This window comes from Zea mays, chromosome 6 (genome assembly GCF_902167145.1).
Source record: "Zea mays cultivar B73 chromosome 6, Zm-B73-REFERENCE-NAM-5.0, whole genome shotgun sequence".
Taxonomy (NCBI): Eukaryota; Viridiplantae; Streptophyta; class Magnoliopsida; order Poales; family Poaceae; genus Zea; species Zea mays.
In genome coordinates, this window is record NC_050101.1 from 95,928,974 (window position 1) to 95,954,264 (window position 25,291).

The 25,291-nt window shown below is 45.1% G+C and overlaps 3 protein-coding genes, 1 long non-coding RNA gene and 2 pseudogenes across 4 annotated transcripts; 2 read left to right on the forward strand and 4 right to left on the reverse strand.

Annotated features, from left to right (window-relative positions):
- Window positions 1-300: 300 nt before the first annotated feature.
- LOC103629584 (60S acidic ribosomal protein P3-like) lies at window positions 301-1,119 on the forward strand. Its single transcript, NM_001329682.1, has 2 exons — window positions 301-578; window positions 707-1,119. The coding sequence occupies exons 1-2, from the start codon at window positions 378-380 to the stop codon at window positions 866-868; spliced, it is 363 nt and encodes a 120-aa protein (NP_001316611.1). The 5' UTR covers window positions 301-377; the 3' UTR covers window positions 869-1,119.
- An 852-nt stretch (window positions 1,120-1,971) lies between these two features.
- LOC100277347 (uncharacterized) lies at window positions 1,972-3,035 on the forward strand. The gene has a single exon (NM_001150939.2). The coding sequence runs from the start codon at window positions 2,186-2,188 to the stop codon at window positions 2,828-2,830; it is 645 nt and encodes a 214-aa protein (NP_001144411.2). The 5' UTR covers window positions 1,972-2,185; the 3' UTR covers window positions 2,831-3,035.
- A 1,996-nt stretch (window positions 3,036-5,031) lies between these two features.
- LOC103629585 (uncharacterized) lies at window positions 5,032-7,736 on the reverse strand. Its single transcript, XR_554502.3, has 3 exons — window positions 6,474-7,736; window positions 5,599-5,973; window positions 5,032-5,327 (listed from the first exon to the last, which is right to left on the reverse strand). It is a non-coding gene; the product is annotated as an uncharacterized lncRNA (long non-coding RNA).
- Window positions 7,737-8,079: 343 nt separating this feature from the next.
- Window positions 8,080-12,293, reverse strand: LOC103629586 (polyadenylate-binding protein-interacting protein 11-like; annotated as a pseudogene).
- Window positions 12,294-12,550: 257 nt separating this feature from the next.
- Window positions 12,551-14,061, reverse strand: LOC103629587 (formin-like protein 5; annotated as a pseudogene).
- Window positions 14,062-14,348: 287 nt separating this feature from the next.
- LOC109940621 (uncharacterized) lies at window positions 14,349-16,867 on the reverse strand. The gene is made up of 4 exons (XM_020540214.2): window positions 16,635-16,867; window positions 15,907-15,971; window positions 14,871-15,014; window positions 14,349-14,706 (listed from the first exon to the last, which is right to left on the reverse strand). The coding sequence occupies exons 1-4, from the start codon at window positions 16,686-16,688 to the stop codon at window positions 14,649-14,651; spliced, it is 321 nt and encodes a 106-aa protein (XP_020395803.1). The 5' UTR covers window positions 16,689-16,867; the 3' UTR covers window positions 14,349-14,648.
- Between the last annotated feature and the right edge of the window lie 8,424 nt (window positions 16,868-25,291).

Below are 25,291 nucleotides of genomic sequence, written 5' to 3' on the forward strand. Positions count from 1 at the left end.
AACCAAACACATGGATAGAGTACCTACGTGTGTATTGCTTGATGTGAAGTTGTTTTTGATTAGTCATAGGTATTGTAGTGTTCATGTCTATTATAAGATTCTAGCATACGCGAAAGAGCTAGCATATGGGTCGAGGCACTGAAATATTTTCCTCGATCGCCCCAGGCCCCAGCAGGGCAACAGCTAAGCCCAGAAAAGTCCTAGTCCGACCCACCAACGCGGCTCTTCCCGCGCCAGCATGGGCCCAGGAAAACAACCACTACACATAAAACCGGCCCACCCATCGCTAGGGTTCGCCCCACCAAAGCCTCCGCCCCCTTCTTCCCTGACACCCTCGCCGCCGCGCACGCACGCACGCAGGGAACCAGCGAAGAGAGATGGGCGTCTACACCTTCGTGTGCCGCAGCGCCGGCGGCGGCGAGTGGACCGCCAAGCAGCACTCCGGCGAGATCGAGGCGTCCGCCGCCACCCCCTACGAGCTGCAGCGCCGCCTCGTCGCCTCCGCCTCCGCGGCCGACTCCGCGTCCGGCGTCCAGTCGTCCTTCTCCATGGTCACCCCCAGCTCCGCCGTCTTCCAGGTCCGCTCGCCGACGCTGATCCAACGTTTGGGCAAGATGTGTCCCTGTATTGGGCAGCGATGGGTCTAGGCTGTAGTTTTTTGTCCATCACCCACACATCCAGATGTTGAATGCTTAACCCTGTGCAGGTGATCGTCGGTGGTGGCGCGATGATGGTTAGTGGCGGCGGCGGCGGCGGCGCGTCCGCCGCCGCGTCGGGTGGTGCTGCGGCCGAAGCTCCCAAGGAGGAGAAGAAGGAAGAGGAGAAGGAAGAGAGCGACGACGACATGGGATTCTCCCTGTTCGACTAGAGACAGAGTTAAGCTGCGTGTGCATGGTTGCTGTTCGGTCGTGTCGCGAAACGTGAAGAGCTCAAGCGGCCTTTTTGTTCCAGTCCCACATGTGAGAGCTTGATACGTTGTCTGGAATGAAAAATTTTCTCCAAAATTCACGAATATATATTGCGTACGCACAATACTGTAGATTAAACAATGACTTGTGTAGAGCTGTAAAATCGACGCAATTATATGAAAGCAGCACTGGAGTTTCAAACTGACAAGCATTTACATCATCACAAACTGTCAGATTCTGAGTCAGCTATCTTGTATGCTGCTGCTGTCCTCCAGAGCACAGATGGATTGGCAGTAGCGGCCACTCTTGTCCCTCGGGCCCACTCGCCTGTTGCACCGACCACCGAGGGAGGACCGGAGTAGGTGTGGGGGGAAAACTGTAGAACATGTGGGATGTAAAATCTAGTCTAGTTTTGGGATCGGTTACGAATTTGTCTAAAACAAATAGTTTGGATGAGACGAGTGGAAAACATGGGTGGTGTTGATTTCAGAAACGAATGGCGATATGACATGTGTTTTGGGATCAGAGTATTTTCGTATTTACATCCTACTTGAGTTATCGGTTCCGTACGTCGCCGGTTGGTTGTTTCGGAGTCCGTAGAAGAAAAATAGCCTAGGAATCGTGCTGCGGCGCGCACGTCGCACGGGACGGGATGAAGAGGAGAAGAAAGTCTGGAATTCTCTCTCGATTCCTCCAAGGAACGTAACATCGTGTCAGGACCTACAACCTTGTGAGGAGATTCAGTCTACTGCACTCTCTGTTTGTAACCCTGTTTCAATCAACGAACTGACCCTTTCTCTTAGGAAAAAATTAATTTTTTTTAAAAAATATTATATTATCATATAACATATTATAATATAATATAATGTATTATAGTCCCGAAAGCAACCGCGTAAAAAAAGAATACCTTTTTGTATTAGTGCAATGAAGAATAGAATTAGCTTCCTTGACCGACCTCCCATTTGATTTGGGTTTCCTGATCCGGTCCACACTCTTGCTTGCTTGCCCACCACTTCTACCTCCAATACTTGTACCCCAAGTCCCACCCAACCGAGAACCGACCAACCAAACCACCGGTGCGGTGCGGCCATGGTTGGCCTTGGCGACTCCAACACACTTGCCCAACCATCCACACGCGCATGGTCTGATGGTCCTGCCCTTTCCCCTTGCTTGTATAGTTAGTTGCCAATTGCCATCGCCAACTACCTCCTCTCCTCGCTCCTCCAACCAAACAAGCCACCCCCCACGAAACCCGCAATCCCAGCCGAAGCCGGACGATGAAGAGGGACGGATGGCAGCACGGCGCCGTCCGGGGCAGCCGCAGCAAGGTGCTGAGGACGGCCGCCGGCGACGACAACTCCGACGCCGACGCGGTCGTGGAAACGGCGGCGGCGGCGGCGAGGAAGCCGACGAACGCGTCCCGGAGCACGGGCAAGTGCCGGCGGGCCCGGTGCGCGGGCTGCCACGCGCACCCGGTCTCCAAGGCGCGCGACAAGGCCAAGGGCGCGCGCAAGCTGCGCGCCTGCGACGTCGCGCTCAACCACCGCCTCGTGTCCTGGCGCGTCGTCGACCAGGGCCCCGGGTACAGCGGCGCGTCCGCCTCCTCCCTGCTGGCGTACCTGGCCGGTGGAAGCAGCTGGCACGAGGAGGAGGAGGACGACGACGAGGGCGGAGCGGCGCCCGACGGCCGGCTCTCTGACCTCTACGACCTCTTCGTCGGCCGCGGGCAAGAGGAGGACGGCGTGGATGCTGTAGGAGAGATTCAGGCAGTTGAAGAGCAGGGGCTGCTGGATGCCAAGGATGGCGAGGAGGAGGAGGTGGAGGACGACGGCGACGACATGGGGTTCTGCATGGTTGGCACCACCATCGCGCTGGAGTTCTCCGACGGCGAGGAGGACTGGATCGTGGTCGAGGAGATCTGATTCCCATCTCGTCGTCCTCGGTTTGGCAAATTGGGAAGGGTTCCAATTTGCGAATAAGACATCCTGCCCATCCTCTGTCGGTGCTGTGGTGTGTATGTATATACTACTCCTGCTATGTTCTGTGTGCATATGGTAATCTGATCGTGGTCATGGATTATTACATGATTCAAAAAAAAACATGAATGAATTTCTCATCTGTGAATGAACGAATAATAAAGTTGACAATTGGATTCTTCAAGTGTTAATTGTTCCTTCCGAAGCGTTCTTGTTCCCGCTCTGCAGGTACACCGTTCGATCAACTCTTTCCTCTGCAATATTAATGAGTGTTTGGGTTCCTCTCAAAAAAAATTTCTTGGTTGCTTCAGTTCCAACTGTCACGGACCCTGTTGTTTGTGTGTGGTCTACGTAATAAACTTGCAGTTGTTGCGCTGTACTACTACTGGGTTCCGTTTTAAATTGTTTGCCACCTACCTACCTGCCCTGCCCCTTTTCACTCTCTCAAGCTTTCTTCATGCAAAAAAAAACTCGACCATAAACATATCTTATGATGCAGCCATGTATTTTTCTTCTTCTTTATATTGTGAAAAAGAAAGGAGAGAGCGTTTTACCCTCTATATATGTTAACTACCTGTATATCTTTTTTTTTGAAATATAACTACCTGTATATCAGTGGCCACCAAATTGCAAGTCGTTATCATCTTATGATTTGATGTCTGTGTCCCAACGGTTTGTCATTTGTGGTGAACACCTTTTCGTTCTAAGAAAGCTCTAGTTAATGGTGCTCCTGAAGACCTTTTCCATGGGCCCAAATCTCACCACACATTTCGGAGAAGGGCACCAAGAAGAACCGTCCGCGGACGCTTCAAGTTGTTCCTTCCTTCACATGGCTACTAGTAGAGTACAAGCCGGGATTCAGCGTCGGTGCAGTCTTCACATGGCCACATGCGCTGCGCGGACTGCGCGGATGGGTCCCGGACGGCCCGTGCCTGGTCAGGTGGGGAGAATGGGAGGAGATCTCGCCGTTGGGGGAGCACCGAGCACGGCGCGCTCGGTATCCAGCCCAGCAACCGTTTTGGCATCGTGTCCGGTCTACCATGGCCCGTTAACGGCCTATTACTTCCGGCCCAGCAACCCCCGGCCGCGGCGCTCACACACACAAACAAAACACCGTTGTCAAACTCGTCCCTTCTTTTCAAGAAACACATTCAGGCCAAGTATGGGCTGTGTCAACAACGAGATTATGCGTGTATGTCCACCGTTTAATTTGGAAAGAATTATCTTTTTGGTACCCGACGACTTTTATAAATCAACTAGTATAGTGCCCGTGCGTTGCGACGGCGACGACAAGTAAATTGTTCGATAAAATGTTAGTTCACAATGATTACAATGTTCTGTGACGATACGTTAGGGTGAAGACAGATAATTTACATTGGCAATACTTTCTTAAGAAGGAAGTTGAATAAGCAGAGGGAGACTGGTATTGCAGCGAAGAAGCAAGAAAGTAAAAAAAGGGATGCAAAAGTAACCACGTACTATTGTCCCAACAACAAATACAAGCGTGAAGTATGGGGAAGTCGTTGAATGTATCATAAAGAGCATAACAAAAACATGCAGAATAATCATCCATCTATTCTTTAAAAGAAATTATGTAAAATATAATTAAATGTGCCTATTTTAACTCAGAATACCGAATACAGATGTTAGATACACAAGTTACAGAAGTCATTAAAAAGTTGTGCCCTTCACAGTTTCAAAGAGAAAAACAAAATATGGCAACATTTAAACAGCGAACATGCATAACTTTATGCATAAACTACCCACATGAGTAGCGCCCAACCAAGCTCCTTAAGACGAGTATTTCTGTCTATCTCAAGCATTGCACACAGCAACATCAGCTGCAGTGCCCTGTGGTGTTAAAAGAAAATAATTTCAGCATAAAACTAATTTTCCAACAACGAATTGCAATAGAAAGTAACCACTTGCATAGGAGCATTGATAGCAGCATGCTTAATGTGACCTCTTTGGCCAAAAGTCGCATGAGCCATATTTAGAAAACGGCGTGTCACATGAGCCATATTTAGAAAACGGCATGATCGCCAAAGCAAAGTATAAAATTCACACTTCTCATGTGCTAGCTATTTCTGTTTCACTTGCCAAGCCAGAACCTTATTTCTATTGCTATACCAGAGTTTCGATGTATCTTTTGCTTCCTTAACAAAAATCTGACAAGAGAGAAAGGGTTACAAGAGCCCATGAAGGCTACATTTCTTGTAAACATCGCTACTCAACAAGTTTGTTGTTTTCAGGTTTCTAGCTGACCAGCACAAACCAATCCAAAGGCCAAAGCTCATATTTAAGTGTAATGAACACTAAGGTTGATTGCTGCTTAATTTAGAGCTATGTTTGTTTGACAAGTTTGTACCTTCCTACGTTTTTCCGTATGCAATGGAGAGATTTAGCATCTTATAGCTTTCCTCCTCTCAGCACCAAAAGCATCCTACATCACAAGAAAAAGCATTAGAGTCCATTTTGTTCCATACATGCCATGTATATTTTCATGCTAATAATATTTCATAGATCCATATCCATAATTAACCCCCACAGTGTACAAGTTCTGGACCAGACGACATGGAAGGTATAAGAAAAAAGAAAAAAATTGTATGTGTGTGGAAGTGCAGTACAAAAGCTAATAACCTGGTAGTGAACATAATTTTAACATTTAGAAGGAATCAACAGAATTCTCAAAAACACCATTAAAGGTAGCATACCTTCAACAACAACATGGGAGATTTCTCTTGATCGGGTTGAGGATGCTACTCAAGAATTACTTTCTCTTCTTCAACAGTCTCACGAATATGCTGATACATGCTCATGGTTGTCCTGGAATGGAAATCACAACCAGCTATGAAAGCATCTAACATGCTTTTGCAATCAGCAGGATGCACCAACATCACGAGTTCTAGCTGCACGCAAAACAAGTTTGCCTTTTTACTTGAAACAAAATCGCTTGACGATTCACTTTGGCTGCTAGATCTGATACAACCAATTGTAACTTTTCTCTGGTTCTTGAGCCAGCAACATGACCGACCTTGGCAACCTTGCTAAAAGCACCTTTTAGACCGAGAGTTCCAGCAGACAGATACCTGCAAGTTTAACAAAATACTACACAAAATCAGCAATACTCTAAGAAACCCATGAATGTAAAGGGATCCTCAAATACAACAAAGTGTGATTAATGAAGGTACAAAAGAACTGTAACTAAATTCCAAAACGTATGCTTAATTCAATCAAGCCAACTAACTTATCTCTGGTAAAACTTCTCAAACTAAATCAATTAAAACTCATGACACAAGCAAGAGCAGTCAAGATGCCAATGTAAAAAGCACACTCATCCTTCTGATCATGTCTCCTAAGACATCAGTAGGAACAACCATAGAACACATATACTTATCTATGATGAAGTCAATACAATGTCAAAATTGCATGGGGACAATTCAGATGTAATTCGCAAGACAAGGTGAAGAAAAAGACATAAAAATTAAAGAGTATGACTGTACGAGAGATTAGTAAAACAACTATACGTCACCATGCGAATAGAATTTTCAGTATGAGGGATTAGTAAAACAACTGCACATCACCATACTAATAGAATTTGGTGCTGCAGCAGGAGGATTGGATACATAGGATGATCCACCGAGAAATGACTGCAAACTGCCATTTCTCAAGTCCTTTCTCAACAAAGATAATAAAGAATGGGACCTAGAAGATACTTTTCGGACTCTGCGCCTGCGTTGCATGTATTATTCATTAAGGAAAACAATCTGTAAATTCTGTGTTCCAACATACCTATTGTCATGGTCGCGGTCATGGTCGGGCGCACGTACTCCAGGCGCCGCCGGGCCCGTGACGTGCACCCGACCATGACACCTATGTATCTTCAACTGTAGTATAATGTGAAAAATGTAAAAATGCAAATGATCAGCAACGACAACATAGTTAAAAAAGGATATCTTGAAATAACTTCCATGTTGCATAATCAAATGTCCTATCAAGTCCATTCCGACCCTTGTAGCACAGATGGGGCATGCCTGAAAGGGCATTTCAGTAAACTCCATAAGTTTTTGTTGTCTAAATCTATTATGTAGGATGATCTTAGTTGTGAAGGAGGCTAAATAGCAAACACTGATTTCATCATGCCCTAAAAAATAAGAAAAGAAGCGATTAATCCATCTGTTACAAGTTTGTAGCAGTCCTCAGAACAGAGAAAGAAGATTTCAAGCCTAAAAAAGTATATATTTATCAAATGGAAAGGAAATACTGTAAAGGGTAAAGAGCTAGATTGCTGGAAGGCAGCAATGAATCTGACAGAAACGAAAAGAGACAACGCACCAAAGTTTTCTTCAAGTCTCAGCAAGCAGAGAGAAACGATTGGTATGGCATCGAAAAAGAAACTCTGGATTGTACAGTACCCCGAATGAGCTAAAAATATTGTCTTAGCACAAGGAATGAAAAAGGCACCAATGTTTGTGCAATGTTGAATAGATGTGTGAGATCTATGTCAATCACATTTTGCAGTGGTTGGTCCTGATTAGTTTTGTGCTTCTGCTAGGACAAGAAAAGCCAGGGTAGTAAACAGTACCCTGTACCCTACTAAAGCTTGGCAGCAAATGGAAAGAACCCAATGAGCCATGGTCGCCGAGGCTGACGGCCCCCTCCACGGCCGATATGACCTTTGGCACCGAAATCCCGCCTGAGAGGATGATTTCTATAACAAATCCCTCACAATAAATAGAAATGACGTTTAGAAAAGATATATGGTAAACAATGGGAACTGATGTTTATATACCAATTACCAACTATAATATTCTAGCAACTGCTCCTTGCATACATGTAAAAAAATGGCATTTGACAACAATAGAATTCTTTGTTCGAGTTAATATTATTCATAAACTAGGGGAGAACATTTAATATTTAGCTTTACACACTTGCACTGATGTCATAAGTTCAGAAGCTCAGTCGTTTGAACAAGCTAGATAGTCAAAATTAGTCTATAGCGAATTTAATAGACTCCACAAGCTTATATTTATTAAGTAACATATGAATCCAGTTTATATATAGATTCGTATTCTTAGCAATTTAGAATCTGGAGATGATATAATGTGTCCTCACCCATCAAATAACGCTAAAACATATTTAAACCGCGCACCGCAGGCGATTTTTGCGCAAAGTATTTCCCTCAAAATAAATGCACAAATATGAAGAAGGTATGCTAGCTAACCATCACAAATTCCACAAAAGCGATGCGAGTAGAATGATGGTAGTCACCAAGCAACCTCAGCCGAAAGACCTGTAGCAGTCATTGCAGTGAGCCAATGATACTGTGCTGGTTGAATTGTCATTTTCTGCAAACATATAAGCAACACAAACTGAACGCAAGGGAAAGGAAGTTTCAAGTAAAGAATGACCAACCTCTCCACATATAGACTCAAAGAACAATTTCAGATCTGCCTGAGTGACCTGCAGCAAGTGCATATATTAAAACAGAACAATGACAGAATGGACACCTAGTGGTATAGCATGAGTGTAGGTAGGGAACCTTCTTGTCAATGTTTGTGCAGTAAATAGTCCTCGCACACATTTCCTATTCATCATCAGACTGCAGATCACAGAAAAATGGCAAACTTTTTTTAAAGAGCATACCAGAAACAAGCATGAACCTTGAGCCATGAACTTAAAACAAAGTATGTTGATTCCTGAAGGTTGCATACCCTGGGTAGGAATGTTGGATTGACTGGTGCAATGACAGTTTTTGATGGCAGAACGCTGACAGGATAATATCTGAGCACAGTTCCTGACAGATTCAGAGCAGCCCTTGCACCCTCTGGAACATGGATGTTTATTACCCAGTGAACAGTAGATTCATTACACAAAGTAAGCAAATTGAAATCTGGTTGGATATGGATATATTACCCTCATCAGTGAACTCTATGAAGGTGAACCGAAGGACTGAGTTTGGGTCTCCACACATGCGACAGTCCACAACCTTCAAACAGTGTATCCAAATATTACACACGGTTGCAACAAAAACAAATGGGGAATGTAATGGGATTACTATTGTCCCACAGATTCGTACTTGTCCACAATTTATAAATAGTGCTGCCAGGTTTTCTTCAGTAACCTGAACAACAGAAGAGAAATTAGCACCCAAACTACATATAATTGCTAGTTAGCAACTCAACATTATGTGACCTGGAGACACTAATTTTGAAGTGTGGTGGATACAGTGCAACATGATGGTCGGTGCACAAAGCAGGAAGGGTCTCAACTCTTTGATCATGTTAGGCGCTTGGACTATTTGGAAGCATCGTAATAACTGTGTGTTTCAGGGACAGACTCCTAATGTGTCCTCTGCCTTTCATGTTGCTAAAGATGAAATTTTCCTTTGGTGTGTAGCTGGAGCCAAGGACATTGCTGCCCTGCGGGCTGTGGCTGTAGGTTGAGCTGATCCTTGTTATGGATCCCTTTATGTATGTTAGGTTTTGGCCACCGTGAGGTGGCTTTGTATACTGTCTTGGTCCATTTTGGACCTTTTTTTCCTCCTTAATATAATGATGTGCAGTTCTCCTGCGCGTTCGAGAGAGAAAAAATTGTGTACTACATAGTACATATAGAAGCTAACATATAGAATATAACAATTAGATAAAGAATTACAGATTGCCCTAATACATTACCCAACCTTTTCAACTTCAATTGGAAAAAGTAACACAATCAGGTATGACAGAAAAGAAAGAAAAGGGCACAGCAATAAAAAAAATATGCAACAACTGCATGTACTAAGAAATGTTGACTATTCATAATCACTTTGTATTTCACATAAATCAGTAGTATGATTAACTACATCAGCAAACACTATCTTAATATGTGCATTGCAAAAGGTTTCTGTGCTCTGCATCCACAACAATGACAAAAGCCTTTTGTCCCAAACTCACAATGCAAGGTAGTGTAGGCCTCTTCATGTTCCATATGTTGAGAAAGAACAGGGCATATGCCCATTAACGTTTTACACCAGGAGCAATACCATAGGTGCAAGATCAGAGACAAGACTCGGTCTTGATCATCTAAGTGGCCAAGAGCCAAGTGCAACAAATCAATCTATACTATTAAGGCCTTAACATAACAATGACTTTAAAACAACATTAGAGATCCATAGTGTGCGTCCTACAAGCTAAAGCTCAAGCAAACCTATGAACAGGTTGTAGAAAACAAGATAGTATTGTTTCCATAAGTTGCGAAGCAACAAGGGTATGGTGAAACATAGGACATGCCCTGTTAGTACCAAACAACTTTCTCCCAGGCATAATCACAATCAAATACAACCTAGTTATGACAATGAAGAAGACATTGACTTATACTAACTTGCATCATATACATTTTCCTCAACAGAATTAATTTAAGACTGAAATGGTGACCATGCTTCAGCGAAGTTGCTTACATGTGTATAATGGAGTACATAACAATTAACAACTATTCTGATAATGTAAATTCATTATACACATGCAATACAGTGTAAGAACTATATTTTAGGACAGAGAAAATAATTAGTATCATTGATAGATCATTAAATCAATTTTATAATAAATTTATGCAAGTCTAGTCAAAAGTAAGGAAGTTTAATCAACATGATGAATACCATAGCGACGGATAAAAAGAGAACAGAAAGAGTAAGTTGTTATAAATATAAGAGCATAAAATAAGTAATTAACATTTAATTATTCAATACATATCTACTATTTCCATTGTATTCTCTAAAAACAATATTATGTTACAAAAAAATAATTACATTGATCAAAGATAAGAGTACTGTGATTTTACAGTGCCGGCACTCTGCTGTACATCTCGCTCCCTCAAACTGCAACTCATCTCAAAAACGAAAAAGAACACAGCAAGGCAGAGTTGACGCAGAAAAAAATCAATCCTCGGAATCAAATAGGTGTGACCCTTGAATAAATGAAGGGCACTTGACAGAAAGGAAAGAGGAAAAGGCACACCTATGAATTGGAAGAAGAATAAGAGAAACCTGACAAAACAAATCCATGCTAGGGAAAAGGAGACCGATGCAGGACAATGTGAAAATTGATGCGTCATTGCAGATGGTGATTGCGTTCTGCGAATTGACTGGCAGATGGCATGGGCTAATCAGATGTAGAAGAGAACTATTTTCACCAAATGGCCATTTGACCCAAAGATTAAATGAGACATTGGAAGTGTTGATGAGCAGGCTAAAAAAGTTGAAGAGCAATTTTTAGCTTGTTCCGCTTCCACTTCGGAAGCTTGCTAAATGCCACTCGAAGACATTGATGTAGTGGATCTGACTCACTATAAGGTGTCAGGCGGTCCGATGATGGTGACCTGCCACTCGGAGACATTGATGTCGTCGACCAGCCCAGCAGAGAACCCATCCACCGGGTGCTTCGAGAGATCTGCGCCAACCACCATACCGCAAACGAACCAGGTCAATCAGCCAAACAATCCACAAGTATTACTAATCTCACACTCAGATTTCCATTCAATGGCCAGTCAATCCATGATAGTAGAAATTTACTTCTAACCTTATTAACAAATCTAATAAAAATGGTAATCTAAATAAACTGTAAACTGTGAGATGATTCCTTAATTCATCATTTAGCAAAACATCAGATGTACAGACCTTTATTCAGAAGGCGTGTCGTAGGCGGTCGTGGAGTGAGAGGTGGGCGAGCCTTCTCGTCAGCGTGGAGGAGGTGCGTGATGGAGGCGGCTGTGGACGGAAAGGTGGGCGAGTCGGGGGGATCTCGCAGGCGGAGACGACGGTCAGGAGGTCGCGCGACCGCCAACGACGAGGAGGTGAGGATCGCAGAGCGACATCCCTGGAATGTCAGTCGTCGGGGCTCGGGAGAGGGGGACGGGGCATTGTCCTGGCTTCCATCTGAAGATGCCGCGCGGATTGGGGGCGGAGTAGCATTTGGAGCAAGGATTAGACGTGCTCCGAGATCAGGAAGATGCCACCAGTCGCGCCTTCCATCTAAAGAAGGTGTGGTGGCGAGGAAGGAAGGTGGCGTTGTTGACGGCGTGGTGGCTAGGTTTAGGGTTGGGCATAGCATGGTGTCAGGGGCTAGGGCGGGAGCCCATCGGAGCTCGGGAGAGCGAGCGCGGGACCGAGGATTGCGGAGCGAGCCATGGTGTCGCCTGCGCCCACTCTGGGAGCGCGAGGCTGAGGATTGCCGAGCCGGTTGTACGCGGTGGAGACGGGGGGCGGCATCTGGGAGCTTGGGCGGGCATCGCGGGGAGGAGGCTGCGCGCGCGGTGTCGCGGGGGCAGAGGAGGCGGGGGTAGGCGCGGGCATCGCGGGGACGGAGGCGCGGGCATCGCGGGGGAGGGCGCAGCGTCGCGAGGGCGGAGGAGGCGGGGGTAGAGGCACGAGCATCGCGGCGGCGTAGACGAGGGCACACGCGGGTGTCGCGAGCAGAGGCAGAACCGTGCGCGGAGAGGGTGTGTGGACGCCTACACTACTAACATAAGTAGTAGTAGAGATATTCTCTAAAAACAATATTATGTTACAAAAAAATAATTACATTGATCAAAGATAAGAGTACTGTGATTTTACAGTGCCAGCACTCTGCTGTACATCTCGCTCCCTCAAACTGCAACTCATCTCAAAAACAAAAAAGAACACAGCAAGGCAGAGTTGACGCAGAAAAAAATCAATCCTCGGAATCAAATAGGTGTGACCCTTGAATAAATGAAGGGCACTTGACAGAAAGGAAAGAGGAAAAGGCACACCTATGAATTGGAAGAAGAATAAGAGAAACCTGACAAAACAAATCCATGCTAGGGAAAAGGAGACCGATGCAGGACAATGTGAAAATTGATGCGTCATTGCAGATGGTGATTGCGTTCTGCGAATTGACTGGCAGATGGCATGGGCTAATCAGATGTAGAAGAGAACTATTTTCACCAAATGGCCATTTGACCCAAAGATTAAATGAGACATTGGAAGTGTTGATGAGCAGGCTAAAAAAGTTGAAGAGCAATTTTTAGCTTGTTCCGCTTCCACTTCGGAAGCTTGCTAAATGCCACTCGAAGACATTGATGTAGTGGATCTGACTCACTATAAGGTGTCAGGCGGTCCGATGATGGTGACCTGCCACTCGGAGACATTGATGTCGTCGACCAGCCCAGCAGAGAACCCATCCACCGGGTGCTTCGAGAGATCTGCGCCAACCACCATACCGCAAACGAACCAGGTCAATCAGCCAAACAATCCACAAGTATTACTAATCTCACACTCAGATTTCCATTCAATGGCCAGTCAATCCATGATAGTAGAAATTTACTTCTAACCTTATTAACAAATCTAATAAAAATGGTAATCTAAATAAACTGTAAACTGTGAGATGATTCCTTAATTCATCATTTAGCAAAACATCAGATGTACAGACCTTTATTCAGAAGGCGTGTCGTAGGCGGTCGTGGAGTGAGAGGTGGGCGAGCCTTCTCGTCAGCGTGGAGGAGGTGCGTGATGGAGGCGGCTGTGGACGGAAAGGTGGGCGAGTCGGGGGGATCTCGCAGGCGGAGACGACGGTCAGGAGGTCGCGCGACCGCCAACGACGAGGAGGTGAGGATCGCAGAGCGACATCCCTGGAATGTCAGTCGTCGGGGCTCGGGAGAGGGGGACGGGGCATTGTCCTGGCTTCCATCTGAAGATGCCGCGCGGATTGGGGGCGGAGTAGCATTTGGAGCAAGGATTAGACGTGCTCCGAGATCAGGAAGATGCCACCAGTCGCGCCTTCCATCTAAAGGTGTGGTGGCGAGGAAGGAAGGTGGCGTTGTTGACGGCGTGGTGGCTAGGTTTAGGGTTGGGCATAGCATGGTGTCAGGGGCTAGGGCGGGAGCCCATCGGAGCTCGGGAGAGCGAGCGCGGGACCGAGGATTGCGGAGCGAGCCATGGTGTCGCCTGCGCCCACTCTGGGAGCGCGGGGCTGAGGATTGCCGAGCCGGTTGTACGCGGTGGAGACGGGGGGCGGCATCTGGGAGCTTGGGCGGGCATCGCGGGGAGGAGGCTGCGCGCGCGGTGTCGCGGGGGCAGAGGAGGCGGGGGTAGGCGCGGGCATCACGGGGACGGAGGCGCGGGCATCGCGGGGGAGGGCGCAGCGTCGCGAGGGCGGAGGAGGCGGGGGTAGAGGCACGAGCATCGCGGCGGCGTAGACGAGGGCACACGCGGGTGTCGCGAGCAGAGGCAGAACCGTGCGCGGAGAGGGTGTGTGGACGCCTACACTACTAACATAAGTAGTAGTAGAGATAAGTGTACTTTGTTAAAAAGGATAAGGTAATTCTTTGACAGAATACCGATAGGAGAGTAAGGTCCTACTTAATGAAACTTAAAAACATGTTACTAACATTCTCAATCCTAACTGTTGGTTCTACGGAAATGTATTAAAACCCCATGGAGATTGAGGTTCAAAAAATGGGCGCGGTTAGGATAAAATTATTTATCATTATGCCACCAAGCAGAAGTACCTGTTAGATATTCCCTGGAGATGCTAATTTAAGACCATTAATTTCAATAAAACAATATGGTGTCAGTGTTCTAGAATTTAATCCAGATCTCAGCCTCCTTATAGCAGCAAGTACATTCATAGTCTGTTGATCGACAAAAATAAATGCAGAAAAATGGCTTAATGTTTGACCACAGCAGATGAGATAAAACCATAAATGTAGCAAGAAAAGTTAGTTTGTTACCTTGCTAGTACCAGGTACACCATGTATATAAGGCAGCGTCCTAGGCGTTGATCATTGCAGATTGCACATCCTTTACAAATATCAACATCTCCATTTCTCTGAAATCAGAATTTTTGGTGGCACCAAACATGCTCAGGAATGTTTTGTATCCCAGTCTTTTGTAGGCCATATATTCTAGCTTTTATTGAATTCTATGTGTAAATATTTCATTTTAGTAAAACAATACAAAACAATAGATGAAGAGAGAAGGGTTGTTTGTTACCGGTGCCAATTCATGTGATTGATTCCCTCTAGCAGAAAAAGAAGATGTAAGTTCTTCCTCCTCGTCATACTTTGAATCTTCATCAGTGTCACTATTATAATCATCACCGACATTGTAAGGCTCATTAATGGGATCTTTCTTTGCCTATAAAAAATGAATAGGAACAAGCTTGGTCAAGGGGAAGATTGGAATGGTGTCCCAGCTTCAAACAAGACTGATTTTCATCTCAAGAGTGTCCAAGGTCAAGAATGAAGCTGCAATTTATTATTATTTTTTTTTCAAAACAGACAGGATAATCTACTATCATTATAACTTTAAAAGTGCCATTTAAATTACATTTGCAATAGATAACTAAAATTGATTGAGTATCCTTGCCTCAACAAACTCCAAAAACTTAAATAGACATGTCACACAACAATTTCCATTCCTCTCGTAATGCCTACTTTCCGTACACGACTAAACATCTCCAGAGCTTGTAATGTGCAGCAATAAACAAGTGCTTAATATATTTAACAGAAAGTTAATATGAAAAACTTCAATGGCATTTCCAAAGCACTTGGGTCGGTGGAATGTAACATAATCTAATTACTCCTGGGACTGAATAAAGATACATATGTTTGTTTCAGTCCTCACCCCTTTCTCATTACGTCGTTGAGGCCTCTCTGCAATACCGTTACCACATCTGCTCCAAACTTTATCAATGTTCCCACCATTCAAACCCCAGTGAATTGATTCCATTTTCTGTTACCTTAGTCAAGAACAAGCCCAACATCGTCCTCATGTTCTCATCGAATTAGAATGTTGTGAGTCAACAGTTCCAACTCCTAGAAAGTTAGATATGAACTACTATAACCTAAGCAAAAACTTGGCTAGTGGTCACAATAGCACACAAAAAAATGAGTATACAGAGAAACTTATGGCTCTACCATCGAACGCTGATCAAACACCATGTCACCGTCACCACGGATCTAAATCAAACGAACGACCACAACAGCTAGGCGAGTAAGAGGGGGAATGAGACTGTGAGAGTACTCACAGATTCTTATTGTCATCGATCTCGAGCTTCTTCTGGCACCTAATGGTCGGGTTTGCGATGTTGAACTACACACAAAAACAAGTCAAGAGCCATAAAAATCAGAACCCAGACAACTGCAAATCTAAGCACGACACATGCATATTTCCACATGGCGTCCCATATCAGGAGCACGAGGCACGCGGTGGTAGGGGGATATTGGGGGTGGACTTGTGGCGTGGGCTTCTTGAGGTGATGCATCGTGCAGTCCACCTCGGGCGCGCCCGTGTGCAGCATGGCCAAGATCGCGGCAAGGCTGCGCGCGTGGGAGGGGAACGAGGTGAGGTGGTGGCAGGACCTTGATGACCATGCAGAGGCCGAAGCGCGTGGGCCGGCGTCTCGGGAGGAACATGGCCGAGGATCCCCCGCCGCCGGTGGAGGAGAGGGAGGGGGGCAGAGCTCGCAGAGGTCGGCGAGGTAGTCGTAGCCATCGTCAGCAGAGGCCGAGCTCCAAGATCTCGCGGCGGACAACTGCAAATCTAAGCACGACACATGCATATTTCCACATGGCGTCCCATATCAGGAGCACGAGGCACGAGGTGGTAGGGGGATATTGGGGGTGGACTTGTGGCGTGGGCTTCTTGAGGTGATGCGTCGTGCAGTCCACCTCGGGCGCGCCCGTGTGCAGCATGGCCAAGATCGCGGCAAGGCTGCGCGCGTGGGAGGGGAATGAGGCGAGGCGGTGGCAGAACCTTGATGACCACGTGGAGGCTGAAGCGCGTGGGCCGGCGCCTCGGGAGGAACATGGCCGAGGATCCCCCGCCGCCGGTGGAGGAGAGGGAGGGGGACAGAGCTCGCGGAGGTTGGCGAGGTAGTCGTAGCCATCAACAGAGGCCGAGCTCCAAGATCTCGCGGCGGTTTCGTGCGGTGAGCCGTGGGGGTTACGACCGGGGCAGACATCGATCTGGAGAGGGGATCACACGGGGGAGGGGGAGGGGCATCGGGGTGGAGAAAGAACCGGGAATGGGAATGAGAACGGCAGAAACAGGAATGGGAATGGCAGAACCAGGAATGGGGCAGCCTACCCCTTAGAGTCTTAATAGGTAGTATAGAATAGATGAACAGTTCAGCTGGTTTATTCACAGGCTAAGCTGCTGCAGCAGCAACTACATGGAACTAGTAAAGCAGCAACCAAGCTGACCGTGCACATTTTAAGACCAGCCGAACGACAAATATATCACAATAGCATTAAATACGGAGATAAGTCGATACACTAAATATAGAGATAAGTATCTACACTTCAGTTGTAATCATTTGAATAATAGTAAGGTTCTCGTGCTTAGCAACAGAGATATTACATTACAAATAAATTGTCATGGTATACGAATACAACAATAACATCAATGCATTGAGTTAATACACAATAGGAAACCAATGCAGCAGTCACTGAGTTAATATATCAAGGCAATAATGTCTACCAATCAAGTACTCAAACAAATTAATTATATAAGCACGAGGTACTGAATTTATGAGACTTACATTCCTAAGCTTAGCACATTTTTTCAGATGTCCAGTCCCTTCCATCTTCCTCATGCCCCTCATGATCAATTGAACTGTTGATTAGATTTAAATCCGACTTGGATGCCTTGACAAGAGGAACATTTTTACAATCAAACTAAATGTCAATTTTCTCAGCTATTGATATTGCAAGCACTTTTGATTTGATATAATCTACAGAAGCGAAGCACATACCATTTCAATCAGTGAAAGCCCCGGAGGATATGAAAAACAAAGAAAGATGAGTGCATTTGCTTCAAATCATGGTTCATAAAAGTGAATTCAATTTATACTTTCAGGAGTAGGCCCCAATTGGGGATTACCAATGCACATATGTAAGAAACCATATTTTGTCAGATATGTAGAGAGTTGAGCCAATCCTATCAGCAGGAATCATGTCTATGCAGCTTATATAGTTATATCAGATTACTAATAATATCTAATAGGCGTGGTTGGGGATACATAACACCATATTACTAAACCTTTTATCTAGTGAATGCAACCATTTATAAAGTAGAGGCCGAATAGAGCTTTGTTGCCATCACCCACTCCAAAAAGTCATACAAGGGAGATGACAGGGTGATTTTAAAACAGTGGAATCATAAATTCATAATAAATGTACATAGTATATGGAACATGAAAAGAACCCTTCATATCTTTGTAACCTTCGACATTAGACAATACCACCAATACAAATACTTGATAGAGAAAAATCACAGATAATTAACTATATGGAATTTAAGAATAACAAACTTCAATGAATGGCAAGAATTTATACAAAATAGGAGAACCAAAGCTAAATCATTTCCCGGACAGATCAAAACTGAAAACAAAGATTCATGACATATTACAAGTAATGCAAAACTGAAAGCTTTGGAGGCATCAATCTAGTTAGCTTATTTGCTTGTAGGCATCTACCATAACAAACACTGTGAATCAGCCTTACTTATGATTAGAAAAAAAGCTTAATGAAAGCTAGAATTTTCTATCATGCAAATGCGTAGGTAAAAGCATCATTGACCAATCAATTATGAAATAAATGTGCAAAAAAAGTGAAAACAAAAAACTTACAATTATCATTGTATATCAAGTTGGCCAGTATAGATGATATTAATTGGTCCAGATAGCTCATTGAAACTCAGATCGCTGGATCATTTCATGGTAAAATAAGTTTGTTTCAACACTTTCTTTACATATAAGGGACAATGCCTCTGTTTAGAATTTAGCAAACCTTAGAAGTCATCGTCTAACTTACAGCACTGCAAGCGCATGCATAAGGCCAATCATTGATGGAATTGGGAAGGGAACTTTTTCCTTTGCAATGACCTGGTACAAAGAGTTTACGTATTTTTGGACACCCAGTCATTTTGTCCTTCTGTGTGGTTTGACAACAAATAAGACAAAAAAATACTATTAAACGAAATTTGAAAAGGGCATACAAGGGATCTTAACAAGCATGATGTGGTTGCAAAAATGCACCTGATAAGACCCATACCATTAGCAACCCTATGGTGCCAAAATATTCAGCCAGCATAGTCTCATCAGTTCTAGGAGGTAGGTAAACTGAAGAAACGATTGAGAGGCATCTTGACATATATCTAGCCTTCTATAGCAAATCACCATTATTATTATTATTATTATTTATTATTATTTATTTTTATGGAATAATATGAAGAAACAGTTGTGCATAAAGCCAAGCTTGTCCTATCATTCGAGGAACAAAATACACTTGCATACCAAAATAGCAAATATGAACTGATGGTTTGTAATTAGCGTGATGAACATATATAGGGTTTTGAAAATACTACATCCAGACCACTTGATGCTATAGCAAAGCAAATGTGAATGGCAGTCACACCATAACTATTAGCGAGAGCGCATTCTTGAATGTAGCAAAATTTGAAGAGCTTTACCTTGAACCAGAACTCCAATTCAAGACGCGTCCTGTGTTTAGTCCTCAATGGTTTATCAGTTGGTTGACTGCAACACAAATCTTTAGTACATGAGAAATTTAACTTGTACCTCAAAAATAATTCACTGTCAGTTGTAGTGATGCTCAGCTATACAAAACCAGAACACAAGAATCTTTTCTTTCTTGCCTAAATCTGAGTTGATTTTAAAACCTTAGCAATTTCATATGTTTAAGTGTGGTACACTGGTCATCTAGCAGAACATGGGATAATTCACTATTAGTTGTAGTGGAAGCAGCTAACAACAAACGACTACCGCGCCAATGTTTAAGTGTGGTACTCAGATCATCTCTGAACTAAAAAGCAAAGACTGATAAGACCAAAACCTCGCCAAAAACTTTAGGAGCAAACAACGCTCTGTTGGCTTCAATCCTTTGATGACCTGCAGAGTTCATACGTGAGAACCATACAAGCAATAATTTATTTGCTGCTGGTAAATAAAAACAGTTATTCAACAAAAAATAGGCTGAAATACCATAACATCAAGTAGTAAAAGTAAAATGTGCCTTTGGGCCATTTCTAAATTATTTTGGTGATTAACTGTCCAACACACCACTTCGAACTAACCATCTTGGTATGAGCATGGACACAAGTTCTATTCAAGCAAATTGACAATGTAAAGTCCAAATGAGTGGATTAAAAGACCAAATAGTGTAACCTTGGGTAAAACTAGAAAATTAGAAGGTTTAAATATTTGAATAAGTAGCACTTACATTATACCATATTTCTTGCACTGTTATTTGGCTACTAACTGTTAGAGTACGCGGTTAGGGTTTGGGGTTTATCCCATGCAATTACCCTCTCACCCCTGTGTAATGGGCCAAGCCCAGCTATCTGAGTCTATTAATACAACACCCAACCATGTGTTAGGGTTAGGGTTTCCCACATGGTATAGAGCTAGGTTAGTTTTTTGTCCACTTCCCTCCCTCCCCAACCCCACCAGCCACCGGCCCCTTCCCTGTCGGCTGACGCCCTTCCCCTGCACCACGCGCCGCCGGCCTTCACCTGCAGCGGTGCTCCGCCTGCCATCCCCGGCAGCGGCGCCCCCAGACGTCGCACTGACCCTCTCTTCTTTGACAGGAAGCCGCCAGTCGCTGACCTCCTCTCTATCGTGGACACTCCTCACCACGCCCCGACTTCCCCAAGCGTCCTCCCCTCCCACGCTAGCCGCCCCTCATGTAGGGCTGGGCATTCGGTCTATTAGGGTAATTCGGTTCGGTCTATTCGGGTTTGTGAAATTTCGGGTTCTGAAAAATGAGAACCGAAATTTTCAAAAATATTTTAGGAACCGAACCCGAATAGACTCACAATTTCGGTTCGGTCTATTCGGTCCACCGAATAGACCCGAATTGTAGAGAGACTAGTATATTTTGTTAAAATATATACAATGAATAATTAATTGAAAGTACTATTACTACAACAAGTGACTATAAAAATTAGCATACAAAGATATATATACTATTATTAAGATGATATCATTATTTCTAGCTAATAAGTTCATAAATCATATAATAATACTATCACATATTAAGAGCTTTTTTATATTTCGGGTTATTATGTCTATTAGGGTTTTAAAGGTTAGGAACCGAACCCGAACCCATACCCCGAAATATAGCACAAATAGGAACCGAACCCGAACCCGAAAACCCGAATAGACCGACAATTCGGTCTATTCGGGTTCGGTTCGGGTTCGGGTTCGGTTTTCGGTTTTAAAATGCCCACCCCTACCCTCATGGATCTGACGTCCGCCGCTGCCGCATCTGACATGGCTACTGCAACGGCCCTTGCTGCTGCCACCGCGCCAAGAGCGGGTCTGAACGCCTCTCTAGCCGCTGCCACAGATCTAGCTGCTAGCGTGAGACCCCTCCTCGCCCACCCGTGGGGCGTGGCACCAGGCGCCGCTACAGCAAGTCTGCTCTCCCGGTTGGTCGTCGACACTGCCTCACAGGTTCGCCTCCTCGGGCTCTCTCTGTCTCACCCTCGGTGCGAGCACATCGGCCCTGTGCACCAGCACGCTCGCCGGGGACGGCCTCGAACCTCTCCCTGGAGCCCTCTCACCCACGCAGCAGTGCCCTCGTCGACCCCATCGGGCTTCACCCTCACTGCTTCCATGTGGGCCAAAACTGTTGCTCCCGCATCGACAGCACCCGCCACCGGCTACGCATTGGTCGCTGCCATCGGCACAATCTAGGTCGCCTCGCAGGAGCGCGAGCGCACCATGTCCCTCACCCTAGAGCAAGTGCGTGCCATGGGCGCCGCCCTGACTGCCCAGATGTCCACCGCACGGCGTCTCATCCTCGGCCATGTCACACCCAGATTTAAGGGCAAACCTAAGCACGTCTCAAATATGTGCTAGGATCAAGTCTCACATATATGATGACTCATGGTACAGAAATCAATGTCATATCTTTATTTCATGATAGGGGTTATGTACGAAATAATTAAATAAATTTCATCATACAACGACAACGATCATCTGCAACCATAGTTGATTGGGAGATGACATGCTAGACCTCTCATGAACTCATCACAGCGTCCTTCATGCTCCAGATCTTGCGGTACCTATTCTTGACCCACGTGGGGGGAGTACAGCAAGGGTGAGCTCATATACATTCATCACTCAACAAGTTGTGGGGAATAATGTGCATGAGCACACTTACGGTGGGGGCTCATGTGAAGTGTAAGGCTTACCAAGAGGAATGGTTAACGTTGAGCATTGCTTTTAAGGTTGGTCAAAATTTTATTAGCAGTTACTAAGTATAAGTAGATGAAAGGGAAATAGGCTCACACCTTTTCCTAAATGATTTTGGTGGTTGAATTGCCCAACACAAACAATTGGACTAACTAGTTTGCTCTAGATTATAAGTTATACAGGTGCCAAAGGTTCACAACAAACCAATAAAAAGACCAAGAAAAGGGTTCAAATAAAGAGAGCAAAAGACAACCCAAAGGCTGCCCTGGTCTAGCGCACCGGACTGTCCGGTGCACCAGGGAGCTCAACTCCAAACTGCTCAGCTTCGGGAATTCGGGAGGCCGCTCTGCTATAATTCACCGGACTGTCCGGTGTAGCACCGGACTGTCCGGTGTGCCAAGCGGAGCAACGGCTCCAAGCGCCAACGGTCGTCTGCAACAGTACATGAACAGTGAACTGTGTTCACTGCGCGCGCAGAAGTCAGAGCAGGCGTCAGAAGGCGCACCGGACAATGAACAGTGATTGTCCGGTGCACCACCGAACTGTCCGGTGGCCCACCTGTCAGAAGCTCCAATGGTCAGAACCCAATGGTCGGGTGACGTAGCTGGCGCACCGGACAGTGTCCGGTGGCGCACCGGACTGTCCGGTGCGCCATGCGACAGAAGCCCTCACCAACGGTCACTTTGGTGGTTGGGGCTATAAATACCCCAACCACCCACCATTCATTGGATCCAAGTTTTCAGCCATCAAACCTCATACAAGAGCTCTAGACTTCATTCCAAGACACAAACAAAGAGATCAAATCCTCTCCCAAGTCCAAAGATCATTCCAATCAAATAGTGACTAGTGAGAGAGACAATTGTGTTCATTTGAGCTCTTGCGCTTGGATTGCTTTTTCTTCTTCCTTCTTTCTTGTGTTCAACTCACTTGTAATCAAAACAAGAGACACCAAGTTGTGGTGGTTCTTGTAGTGGACTTAGTGTCCCATTTGATTGAAGAGAAAGGCTCACTCGGTCTAAGTGACCGTTTGAGAGAGGGAAAGGGTTGAAAGAGACCCGGGCTTTGTGACCACCTCAACGGGGAGTAGGTTTGCAAGAACCGAACCTCGGTAAAACAAATCACCGTGTCATCTGCTCTTATTCGCTTGTGATTTGTTTTTTCGCCCTCTTTTTGGACTCGTTTATATTTCTAACGCTAACCTCGGCTTGTAGTTGTGTTTAAGTTTGTAAATTTCAGATTTGCCTATTCACCCCCCTCTAGGCGACTTTCAATTGGTATCAGAGCCGGTTACTTCATTAGAGCCTAACCGCTCGAAGTAATGTCGGGAGATCACGCCAACAAGGAGATGGTGACCGGCGAGAAGCCCACCACAAGCCACGGGAAGGCTCCATCGGGTGAGTCCAGCAACAAGGTGAAGGGATCCCCTTCACACACCAAGTCGCATCGGAGCGGCGAGAAGAAAAAGAAAATGAAGGTGGTCTACTACGAGACCGATTCTTCATCACCTTCTACATCCGGCTCCGACGCGCCATCCGTCACTTCTAAGAGCCATGAGCGCAAGAAGTTTAGTAAGATTCCCCAACGCTATCCTCGCATTCCTAAACATACTCTTTTACCTTCCGTCCCATTAGGCAAACCACCGGTTTTTGAGGGTGAAGATTATTCTATGTGGAGTGCTAGAATGAAAGGTCATCTAACCTCACTCCACAAAAGCATATGGGAAGTTGTTGAGTATGGAGCGCAGGTACCACAGGTGGGGGATAAGGACTACGACTCGGATGAGGCCGACCAAATACGACACCTTAACTCCCAAGAAACAACTATACTCCTCACCTCTTTAAGTCGAGAGGAGTATAACAAAGTGCATGGGTTAGAGTCCGCCAAAGATATTTGGGACATGCTCAAAACCGCGCACGAAGGAGACGAGGTGACAAGAATCACCAAGAGGGAAACGATCGAGGGGGAGCTCGGTCGCTTCATGCTTCACCAAGGAGAGGAGCCACAAGCCATGTACAACCGGCTCAAGACATTGGTGAACCAAGTGCGCAACCTCGGGAGCACCAAATGGGATGACCATGAAATGGTCAAGGTTATTCTAAGATCACTTGTATTTCTTAATCCTACTCAAGTTCAATTAATTCGCGGTGATCCTAGATATAAACTAATGTCTCCCGAGGAAGTAATAGGAAAATTTGTGAGCTTTGAATTGATGATCAAAGGCTCCAAGAAAATCATCGAGCAGGGCGTCTCCTCCACACCCAAGATGCAACCCGTCGCATTCAAGGCGACGGAGGAGAAGAAAGAAGAGTCTCCATCAAGTAGACTCCCCATCGATACCTCCAAGCTCGACAACGAGGAGATGGCGCTCATCATCAAGAGCTTCCGCCAAATCCTCAAGCAAAGGAAAGGGAAAGACTACAAACCCCATTCCAAGAAGGTTTGCTACAAGTGTGGTAAGCCCGGTCACTTTATAGCAAAATTTCCTATTTCTAGTGACAGTGACAGGGGCGACGACAAGAGAGGGAAGAAGAAGGAGAAGAAGAGGTACTACAAGAAGAAGGGCGGCGATGCCCATGTTTGCCGGGAGTGGGACTCCGACGAGAGCTCCACCGACTCCTCCTCCGACGAGGATACCACCAACATCGCCATCAACAAGGGTCTCCTCTTCCCCAACGTCGGCCACAAGTGCCTCATGGCAAAGGACGACAAGAAGAAGAAGGTAAAATCTAGATCCTCCACTAAGTATGCAACTTCTAGTGATGAGGAAAATTCTAGTGATGATGAGGAGAACTTGCTCACCCTTTTTGCTAACTTAAACATGCAACAAAAGGAAAAACTAAATGAATTGATTAGTGCCATTCATGAAAAGGATGAACTCTTGGATAGCCAAGAGGACTTCCTTATTAAAGAAAATAAGAAGCATGTTAAAGTTAAAAATGCTTATGCTCAAGAAGTAGAAAAATGTGAAAAATTAACTAGTGAGCTAAGTTCTTGCCATGATACTATTGCCAACCTTAGGAATGAGAATGCTAAATTAATTGCTAAGGTTGAAAGTTCAAATGTTTGTGATGATTCAATTATTAATCTTAAAAATGATAATGCTAATTTGATTGCTAAGATTGACAAGTTGAATGCATCACTCTTTAGCCTTAAAATTGAAAATGAAAAATTAATTGCTAAGGCTAAAGAT